This window comes from Brachycentrus maculatus, unplaced genomic scaffold (genome assembly GCF_059751285.1).
Source record: "Brachycentrus maculatus isolate JH-2025_06_01 unplaced genomic scaffold, ASM5975128v1 h1tg000708l, whole genome shotgun sequence".
Taxonomy (NCBI): domain Eukaryota; kingdom Metazoa; phylum Arthropoda; class Insecta; order Trichoptera; family Brachycentridae; genus Brachycentrus; species Brachycentrus maculatus.
In genome coordinates this window covers 25,001-37,680 of record NW_028281439.1, presented here as the reverse complement: position 1 = coordinate 37,680, position 12,680 = coordinate 25,001, and the positions used below count along the sequence as shown (strand labels likewise).

Sequence of the window (12,680 nt, the reverse complement as noted above, 5' to 3'; positions counted from 1 at the left end):
TAATGATACCTTTGTAGATTTATGGAAATAATAAATATGTATGTATCGATAGTAACATGAGCTACTATGGTGTTTCGGCAGTGCAGATTTATTATTATTAAATTGAGCTTTTATATATTTTATTTTTGTACAAAACCTCTATCTAGAATAATAATAAAAGATTTTTTTACTTCTGTGCTACAAACTACATAGAATTCAGATAATTAAAAAATTTAACATAATGATTCAAAATCGCTTAAAGAAATTTTATACTTAATTTTAATGCAGGTGTGTGCTGGTAGAAATATTTAATAATATTAAAATTAATAATTTTGTTACCACGATCAGAACAAAATTATCTTTCGCTCTCACCTTTGTTTGAGTCTCATTAGCATTTATATTGACTGCGCTGAGTTTGGGTCTTAATTCCATACCGTGTTGTTTGAATATTTTGCATTTTTAAATGAAAACCAGGTCAAATTGCCAAGAAATCAGACAAAACAAGTGTTTTAATTATATCTTTTAACTTTTTCTTAAATTCCAGGAGTAACGAATATAGCAATTATGAAAAATTATTCAACACGGTTTCTTTTAGTAACTAGGTCAACCTACATAATTAATCAATTAGAGAACAAGTTCATAATAAAATAATAATAAACGGGCTAAGTTAATTATGTATAAAGTTTTATTCGAAAATCATCACCAATGCCATTTTTTTTAATAGTAATTTTTAAAACACTAAATTCGTATGCGATTTGTTCAATTCATAATTTTTTTGCTGTTCTCGTTCCATATATAATACTTACAGAAAATAAACAACGACTTAAAGTTATGATAAACCTTAAACATTGACAAGTTGTAAGATAAATATATAAATTAAGGACTTACCTTTTTGCGAAAATCTCTTGATGCTTATTTTTTTGTGTACTTTGAATTACGTGTTATATAAGCAAACTATAATTTACAAGAATTTAAAGCAAAAGTTAAATAACCAATCCAGCAAAATCTTTTCAAGAATTATTGTTGTCAAAATGAAGCTTTTAATAGCATGAGAACAAACATTATCAACAATACTCAAAAAAGGTTTAACATAAAATATTTCATAATTATTTTCTCATTTTTATTTATCGCGATTAAAAAATATTGCAAAATTATCTTAAACACGTGTTACAAATAATTTTGTATTTTAGCGTCATCTGAAAAAAATGAGTGCATGGTAAAAATCTTCATAAATAACAAAATAAAAATTAAGGGCACTACGGCGTAAAGGTTGCCTGAAAAATCCTGAAATACTGGTAAAAAAGCATATATCAGGTTGGAATAAAATTGCTTTGTTATGTATAGTGATAACTATGTCATCAGTGATATTCTAATACATGCTATGTGTGGTCATAGAAAAATTATCTACATCGCTTGTTCAGTTTTAAAGCGAAGAACTTCAATTAGGCGATTTCTTAAAATTACCAAACAATATAAAACTAAAAACAATATTTTCATTAATAAGATTTACTAAGCAGTATGAAACATAAAAATCCAAGTTTTCTTTTTCAATAGTGGATTGGAAAAAAGAGGTTTTATGTGGAAATATTATTTTAAATTAATATTATCAATCACGGATTCGTCTTATACAAACATTTAAATTATTATCAAAATATATTGAGAATTATTAACTTATATACATATAATATTACTGTTTACTTATTTTACTTGCAATACGATTGATTAAAGTATAAATCTGTCGTTAAATGATTCCCATTGAATTTGAGTGAATTTTATCAATAATAAATAAAATAAAATATATTTTTTAAGCGGATTTATTTGAATTTTCTAATAAATTGTAAGAAAAAATATTTATTTCGCTTCAAAATTTACAGTTATAAAAATGTTACATAGTTTGTAAAGTGCACAAACATCTGCTTAAGAATATTGAGCCTGATGAAATTAAGTAAAATAGTATTATTTACCTTTACCTAACCGGAAATTTCGAAAAACAAATACTTATATATATATATATATATATATATATATATATATATTTTAAATAGCAAATATTAGCCAGCACATCTTGTTTTTAATCTATTATTTTAGCTTTTATACGGGAATAAATTCTGGTAGGAAAATAATTCATCAAGGATTTGTTTACCACACTTTTAATATAAATGTCTGAAATGTAAGTCTTAACTTTTTTAACAAAGCACCTTATTGGTAAGCTCTTTTGTAAAGCACTAGAAGCAAAGCATCATCTACGACCACACACAACACAATACAAGACAAAGGATTGGACATAACAAAGGAATGATTAACAAAACAAAATAAATTATAATATAATGCTCGTGTCGCTGCCATTGCGGGTGGGTGTGCTGTATCACTATAATATCACATCCGATTTATTCAAAATGGGTTTTTATTTGTTCAGAAATATCATTGAAAAAATCATCTTTACACAATTTTCTCACCATTTAATCAATTTTACTATAGTCTGTATGAAATCATCAATCTAGTACTAAAAACATACTCGTCTATTACTTTTAAGATTTTAACCGAGTTTATTTGTGATTTAGAAGTCTATTTTATAACCTAAAATTACTACCAATGTTACTAATGGCCCAAATTTCTTATTTGTAGATATTGGATCATAATCGTTTATTTTACGTTTAATATTTTTGAGTACATATTTCTTTTTTTTATCACTATTTCAAATGGAAGGGTTAACTTTGAATTTCTTATAAAATAATATGTAAAAAAATATTTTTGATAAAAATGTTATTTTTATTCCCTTATAAAAAAAACTCTTCAATTTGAATGGTTTTTTTCGTTCTTTTTTGGCAAACTCCTTTTTTATACGAAAATATACAATTTCAGTTGAAAAATAGTTTCTCAAGGATATTCTTGAACAGAAAAACACATTTGACCGGATGCGACAGCGTGGCAAAGGCAAATCTTGCACTAGTTGCAAAAGGACTATTTTTCGAACCGTTTTGACGTAAGACACCGTATCTCCCGTTGCTTCTGTGAAGGCCCTTCTGAGTCGGGACCTCCGCGCCTGGGACAAGGTCTGAGGACACAGTAGCACGCCCTGTTGGGGAGAAAATACATCACAACATCTGCACATACACACCGACACAACATATACATACACGTATAGGCCCAATACATCCATATGCACATGACATCCATTATTAACATAAACAAATACTATTGAAATATATGGGAACGAATATTTTTCTGAGATTTCGTTCACTATATACATATGTACATACTTACATAATCTTCACTGTAGTGCCCAGTTGTAATCTATGAAAAGACTTTCTCTCCTAATCAGTATAAGTATATATCATGGATCTTCCTCGAAAGACATCTAGAGGAGGACCAACAAATTCATAGATGCTACAGAAAAATAACATGATTGGCAGGCATGATCTAGACGACGCTGTACATGATGAAGGATCGTGTACATGAAGACAAGGAGAGCTGACTCTAACAGTCTACAAAGATGTCAAGTTGGGTTGGAGCATAGAAAAAGAAGATTAAATAATAGTAAAGTAAAAAATATTATGTAAGTAATATTGTTTATCAAATTTAAAAGAAAAGAATTCCACCTTATTTTTTTTTAAATGAATAGTCCAACGTCTGAGTGACTCTTGTACATAAATACCCTTTATCATATTCCTTATAAGACTGCAATTCAAAAAAATATATGTACAAATTTCTTAGTGTGAGTGGGTTTAAACCTTATGTTCAATGTCAAATTAATTTCCTGTAATTCTTGAGTGAAAATTTCTATGCAAAAACAGTATCAAACTGAGTCATGTTGTTATAAAAAATTGTAGTGCATTAAAGTTACTTTATGACTGACAAACGGTACGGATCACAAATTATTCAAAGCAACAAGATTAATTTAATATACCTTTTACATCAGAAAGACGACATACTGATGATAACTCCTTTGTGTTAAAACTCAACGTTAAAACAAGCTATTTTTTCGCGAAATTACGTCAAAAATCTTGTTAATAGTAAACAATGACCATTGAACGTGTGCAATGTAAAAAAAAATACGTTTATACTTAAGAAGAATTTTTATAAAATGTATAAATATATATACGCGCATATACGGAAATAAATTTAACTTTCAAAAAATAATTCTGCAAAAAGTTTGAAATTCGTTGAGAATACTTTTTATCTTAGCTAATATCATAAATTCATTATTTCTCATTTTCTCAATTTACGTGTGTGAATTAAGAACGGTCATATGAAAATACGTGCAAAATCGTATGGTCGATAAGATAAGTAGCTTTTACTTTTTTTATTACAGAATTGAAGCTTTATTCAACACGTGCCTATAAATATTCCCAAAATCCATGTTTTATTTAACAAAAGGACTTTTTTGTACAATATGGTTAAAGTACGCTGAACTTTGATTCCAGGGTGCGATTATAAATATTTATGTACTTGAAACGTTTTGGTATTTTTACAACTTTTAATCAAGTTGAACCCGCACGGATTACATTTGAATTAGGGAGAGCTTTTTATGTTTATTGTCAAAGATAAACCTTGTTATTTATGTAAAAGCTTTCTTGTTAACTTTATTTGAAGTACGGTACAAGGGATGTTAATATTTTTACCACCAATAATTCATTGTATTGATATGTGAACCCAAATACAAAGCTCTAAACTCTTTTTGTTGTTCTATTGTAAAGTAAGTTTGTAACAATATAAATGTTTATTAATTTTTTTACGCCTGTTAATCGTTAAATTAACAATTCAATAAACGACAACATATTGAAAGCTTTTTGAGAATTTTTTGAGTAACGTGAGATTTTGAATTTGTGAATAATGTCTTATTAATAAGTAATTATTATTTTCTGACATCTCATCAAAGATGATGAAGAATATGGAAGTCTGGGCATTTACGGGGCTCACAAAAATGTTGTAAGTAATTATTAATTATAAATTAAGACGACATTTTATCATTTTTTTCTCATGGATCAAAACGAAATAAGTAATTCTTTTAAATTTTAAATAGCGGTTTTCCTTGCGAAAATATTTAAAAACTGTATATTTTATACTTATTTTCCATCATTACGCATGATAGGCATAAATCGAAATAAATAGTTGACTTTTCATTTAATTATTATTTTTTGATATTCAGTAAAATCATAATTATTAGATTAGACTATTTACAAAGTTTGTTTCATATTATATAAAATTGATGTTTAAATTTTATTTATTATTTTTGCATTGTTAAAGTGTTTTATTTTAATTATGATTTCTACTTTTAAGTTTAAAGGAGAATCGTCGCCATAAAAAAAATAATTGGATTCGCGTAAATCGTGGTATTTTAAAACAAAGGTTTTTCTTACAAATGCAAACATTTTCATCCCTCAGAATGTACTGAGATTAGCTTGGATAAAGTTCTATTATTTTGAGATTACAGCTTTAGCGAAAATGGTTTAATAAACTGCTGTCGTTTTGGTTCTCGGGCGTCCTAATTTATGCTCCCTTTGAAAAATATCATAAATTCAGCAAACGAAAAATGCTGTGAAATAATATAACAGCAAGTTTTTACATTATTTTATTTTTAATAAATGTTTCAATTTAATTATCTCAATTTTTAAAAATGTTAAGAAAATCTAAAAATGTTGTTTCTAAAACCATGTAACTTTGAAATTTTAGCTTATTTTTTTTTCTAGTGCAATATGAATCCTCGAATTTATGATGTTTGTAGGTAACTACCTTTTAATTGCTAATTTCCTTTATTTTTCATTAATTTTTATTCTTAACTTCAAGCTCTTGGAAAAAAATCCACAAAATTAATGAAAATAAACGTATCATTAACATATACTTCATTTAATTAATCATGTTTTGAATTGAATATTTTTCTATGCCAAACAATTTCTAGATAAAAAGTTTTCTCACTACAGATAACTTAATTTACTTAAGTATCGAAATTCCGGCTCCAAGTGGTGTCAACTTCAAAGTTTCTTTAAATACACATACCTAAGAGCTAAAACTATCATCTGTTTAAGACACGAAGAAGTAAAACTTTGCAGGGGATGTATGAGGGTGACTTGGGAGTAAATACTGCCACTTATTTATCAGATTAGAGACGCTAACTTTTCCCGAAGGAAAGTAAAAAGAAAGGTTGTGTGGATTACGTAGCACGTATACCGTTAAAAACGAGTCTCTTAGTATATAATATAAAGTTTCATGAGGTCGTCTTTGGGCCACTTATAAAACTTAGAAGTAACAAAGATAAATAAATAAGAATACCTCGTTTAATTGCGTGTCTTGTTGAACTACGAATTTATATTTATATATATAAATATATATATATATATATATATATATATATATATATATATATATATATATATATATATATATATATATATATATATATATATATATATATATATATATATATATATATATATATATATATATATATATATATATATATATATATATATATATATATATATATATATATATATATATATATATATATATATATATATATATATATATATATATATATATATATATATATATATATATATATATATATATATATATATATATATATATATATATATATATATATATATATATATATATATATATATATATATATATATATATAAATACACATATGTAAAATCTTCAATTACTGTTCATTAAAATACAATAACATAATCAGTGTGTCTTAGAAAACGCGTTGAAGATTGATATCATGAACCTTTTTTGGTGCGCATTATACTGCCATCTGTGAAATCACAAAACAGTTATTCGACATAGAATATACCGAAAGCTTTTCTACTTAGCCCAGAACACAACCATTACCTGTCTAAACTGCCTCATAGCTCCGTTGATACGTAGCGAGTCGGCCGCTATGCCGGCGATACCGTCGCCCGGTTCCCGCAGCTGTCGCAGGGAGGCGCTAGGTGGATGCTGGTGCACGCAATGTCCGCCGCAACACGTAATGGCGCTCGCCTCGGGCTGCGAGCTCTGCCGGATGATTCGCGAACTAGGGGAGGTCGTCAACAGAACCGTCGGGGGTTGAATGGACGACATCGCAGGACACGTCCCGGCGGAATGCATCGCGCTGCAGCCGCATTGATAATGCAACGCTGACCTTATGCTCTCTCTAGATACCGATCTGCCCAGTTGCATGGACGAGACTGGAGTGGTCGATGCCCGCCTGTCGCAACCTCGACATCGAGTGTATGCGTGTGGTATGAGCTGATACCCGCTTGCGGAAGCTCTATGCCTGCAACCTCCCGGAACTGATATAACTGGCGATGTGAATATATGAGGCCTCTCTTGGGTATTACAAACCACATTATCAAGCCTGCAATGCAGTTCGATATCGGGAACAGATCTTGCGCTTGATTCCTCGATCCTTATAGATGTCGCGCTCTCTTCACTACCTCCCAAGCCTCCACTGCCTGACAATTGGGGATGGGGTGAAGTAAGATAACGCGCCGTGCAGTCTTGGCGCATGAGAACGGGCTTGGAGGGATTTTGCTTATTACTGACCGATGGCCCATTGCTCTCCTTGTCTGTAGGACCAGACGTGATGACGGTGACCGATGGCGTATGAACCAAGAGACTTGTAGTCTCATCATTGCTGCCATATCCGGAATTTGTAGCTATCTCCACATTGTCATTCGGCACTGACATTTTGACGTTCATCTTTAATGATTTTGAGCGTACGCACATCTGAAAGAAAGAAGAAAAATGAAATTAGAAGAAATAGTTACGTTCATTTGTTTTTGAAAGAAAACTTTGTAATTATAAAAAATATTTCATTATAACTCACATAATACGTTTTGTTATATTGCTTGTCATTAATTAAAAGCGAGCCTTAAATTTTTACTCGTGAATTACATGAAATTATAGTAACTTTAAACATACAGAATAAATTCACTCGTAGGTAAGGTCGAAAAATTTATCAAGTTGAAGCCTAAGTAGGGTCAAGATAAGCGGTGTTGCACAAGCCATAAATACATTTTAGAGTCACTTGAGCGTTAGATAATTCAAAAAAATCATAAATTTATTTAAGTAAACTCATTAAAATAACGTGAACATATATTTAAAAAATACATATACAAACCATATGTAGGTATATGTTTGTTGTATATTTCCTTCGACAGCACATTTAAAACAAATAAAAGTTTGTATCAAATCCAAGCTTCAAAGAGCATACTTTCATTCATGCAGACATGCAATAAGATTATATTTTTCAGGAACCTGAAACAGCGTGAAAGCTTTTGTAGTTTTCAATTTCCGGTCGAAATGTTTATACTGATCCCTCCAACGTTTTCCTTGGGGCGTTGTTTCATACATTTAATCTCGACTGGTCGATGGCAAAATTTTCAATAGTACTTAATTAACATTTTTTTTTTTAAATAAAAATTTCAAATTCATTCCTTGTAATTTTTTCAGTTCATCATTAATTTTAATCAATATTATTTATGAAATATGTACTGTATTTTAAAAAAATCGAAATTACTTTACCTCAAGTTATAATTAGGGTAAAATACTTTATAATAAAATCAATTGATTAAACATTCAAGGCTGTTTATATAAAAAAACTATTTTTTTCTGGGTTTATCTGTCAATATGTGTCAAAATTAATTATTTGTCTACTTTTTAGCAACTATTAGGGGGCTAACATCAAAACCGGCTGAAACGTTATAAAAAAAGTATTTTCAATTTATGTTTTAATTTTAAATCAAACACAAATTTTTCGAGTCTACAAAGTTGTATTTTATTAACAAAAACACATTAAAAATTAATACTGTGACAATTGTTTTGACTAGTTATGGCAGTTTGGTTAGAAAATGCCATAACTAGGTGAAACATTTGTCAAAATATTATTTTTTTTTATGTGTTTTTGTTAATAAAATACAACTTTGTAGACTCAAAAAACCTATGTTTGATTTAAAAATAATACATAAATTAAAATGAAGTTCTACAAATTAAACGCCAAATCAATAAATAAATAGGTATTTTCAACATAAAATTGATTTAACTGGATTTGTTTAATCCTAAAATAATGTTTTCGGAGGACTTGTAGTAGTTTGTCCTATTTACACATGCTTAAAGCACTACAGGTATGCAACTTTGAGTACAACAATACTCCTTTGACTCTTATCACGTCAAAATACTAATGTCCTTCTTCCTTCACTGGCGTAATCTACATCTATTCAAATTTATTCCTCCCCTTTGTTCACGAAGATTAAGCTCAGGGCGTATCACATCGGATTGATATATAAACAACTATTACTTCTACTACCTTCACGCCATTTTCCTGCAAGGATAAGCAGAGAGGGTGGAACGCTACACTCTTCTGTCCTGACAAATGATATGATATATGCCCTATGATTACGTTGACTTTTGACTCCACCAGATGTAAGGTTCTGATTGATCTGGTTGTGCCAATTCTTTTTCAACCCATTCTCATTCTTTTCTCCCGTTCACAATAACCATATATATATTTTTTGGTCATTCTTTAGTTATTCGTATTTTAAAATTCAAGGAAACATAGCATCGCATAGGAGTGAGAGTACATAATATATACAAAAAAAACAAATACTTGACACAAAAAAAAAGTTACAAATATATATGAAACCCCCCCTTGGTCAAAAATAATAAGACACTTATTTTTTTTAAAATTTGTTTACTCAAATTAGTATGTCAGGGTATGGTTCTCAACTCCAGCGTGTTTTATTTTTATTTTTACGCAGCATAACATTTTGTTTACTTTATCAGTCTCGTGATATCAGTTATACCCTAACCCGGTTGCTGCAAATAAAACAAGTGAAAAAAGCTGTTTTATTTCTTAGTAGCTGTACCCGGCCACGCGTTGCTTTGGCTTAGTCTGTTTTACATATTTAACGTTTAATATTACTTTCCTTGTAAAACAATGAAAATTTGAAAATAATTAGTGACAGCAACTTTAAGTAAAAAAGCTGTTTGCCATAAGCAATGTTTGGTTTAGCGCGTATTGCTGTTATGTTCAACAGATGGCGCTGCAATCGCAATAAAAAATGTGTTTTAAAAATACCCGTCAGCTGTTACATCTGTAATTGCTTAGCAACAAATATACAAGGTTTTAAGATTTGGAACAAACAAAAAATAAAAGTTTCATCAAAACAGATATATTGATGACAAGTTAAACATTGTAAAATTATGATAAAAAAATTTGAACGAGAAGAAATATTTTCCACATAAAATTAAACAAATTTTTTATACGAAATATCAGTGGAAAATAATTTCCATTTCCAAAAGTAAGCAGTTGCAATATACGAGCACAAAGTGTTGTACAAATATAATATTTCAAAAGCCATAAACCTCTTTGTTTATCTGTGTAAAACGCAATATTTTCTTACTTAGTTAGATTAAAATTATTTCGTTCACCTTCTAACAAACTTATCTTGATATTTTAAATGAAAAGTGGTGCTCAAATTGAAAAAACAAACATCGTGTGTTGCATTTTATAACACGTAAAAATAATTTCTATGTTTATGTATATATATATATATATATATATATATATATACATATATGTTTATATATATATATATATATATATATATATATATATATATATATATATATATATATATATATATATATATATATATATATATATATATATATATATATATATATATATATATATATATATATATATATATATATATATATATATATATATATATATATATATATATATATATATATATATATATATATATATATATATATATATATATATATATATATATATATATATATATATATATATATATATATATATATATATATATATATATATATATATATATATATATATATATATATATATATATATATATATATATATATATATATATATATATATATATATATATATATATATATATATATATATATATATATATATATATATATATATATATATATATATATATATATATATATATATATATATATATATATATATATATATATATATATATATATATATATATATATATATATATATATATATATATATATATATATATATATATATATATATATATATATATATATATATATATATATATATATATATATATATATATATATATATATATATATATATATATATATATATATATATATATATATATATATATATATATATATATATATATATATATATATATATATATATATATATATATATATATATATATATATATATATATATATATATATATATATATATATATATATATATATATATATATATATATATATATATATATATATACACATATATATATATACATTTACTCGTTACGTGTTATAATAACAGGCTTACTGCTTTATCATACATAATACATCGTATTCAACAAGCTTATTCGTGTGCTTGCAAAGCTCCTAACTCATAAGATGTGTAAATTGGCTTTATATTAACGTCCGTACGTTGCGAATTTGATAACCATTGAATCAATTGAAAATTAGGGTTTGAAAATACAGTGAAAATATAAAATATACCAAAAAAATATTATTTTATGTACATTCCTGGTAGCAGGCATAAAATATTCAATGATTTTAAAAAACCGTTAGGATAATGATGCGTTTTTTTTTTCATCATTCACGTTTTTCATTCAACAAGTACAAATTTTCATATATGTACATGTTTTGTTTAATATTGGATTTATAAAATCCGTTTGTTGTTTTGACTTTTTATACATTTTTATGATATGAAACACAGATAGTAGCACGAATGTATTTTTTATAATAATTTCATCACCTGTTCAACAGTTGATGAAATTCAAATATTTTGGAGTCGACATCAGTAGCTACCATGATCTATACGGCGATACTCAGAAACAAATAAACAAGGCTGCAGTTATATCGGGATGCCTCAGAGACTCGTTGTGAAGGAACAAACACATGAGAATAGAAAATAAAATGAAAATATACAAATCATGTGTTCGAACAATAGCCATTTATGGAATTGAGGCAAGAGCAGATACTTCCAGAACAAAATCTCGACTTCGAACCTCCGAGATAAAGACTCTCCGATTCATAACCAGAAGCACATTGCGAGACCGAGTAAGAAATACTGACATTCGAAGCATTTTTAAGACGAAGGATATCGTGAGGTGTGGACGACAACGAAGGCGATACTGGAAGGAACATATAAACACAATTTCAGAAGACAGACTTCCACGTATCGCCCTCCAAGGCAACCCTGAAGACAGCTGGGAGTCGACATCCCAAGAGCGACATGCGGAGGCACAAACAAATCCCTAGGATCTACAAAAAGAAGAAGAAGAAGAAGAAATTTCATCATATGAAATTAATAATAAAACGGAAAATAATTTTAGTAATATTTTTATTTTTATTTTGATAAACTGAAAAATTAAAAAAAAATCATAAAACCATTTTTTACGATTAAAGTACATTTTATTCTCCAATAACCTGAGAACAACCTTATTATTTTATACTTATAATAAAATAAAAAGTAAATAAAGTTAAAGAAGAGAAAATATATTTAAAAAATTAGATTATTTGTAAAATTATTAACTTCTATATTTTATAGTAATAGTTTAAAATTATAAACACAAATAATATATTTAATCAAATTTATATGTGTGTATATTATCAGTGTAATAAAACGTGATTCAGCGAAT

General features: G+C 27.3%; 1 protein-coding gene across 1 annotated transcript in view; it reads right to left on the bottom strand.

The window, feature by feature from the left end:
- SK (small conductance calcium-activated potassium channel) overlaps positions 1-12,680 on the bottom strand; it is a 249,288-nt gene that overhangs the window by 220,600 nt on the left and 16,008 nt on the right. Inside the window, exon 2 of the mRNA XM_088274700.1 lies at positions 6,823-7,701. Within this exon, the coding sequence (XP_088130826.1) occupies positions 6,823-7,701 (879 nt within the window). The remainder of the gene's footprint in view (positions 1-6,822; positions 7,702-12,680) is intronic.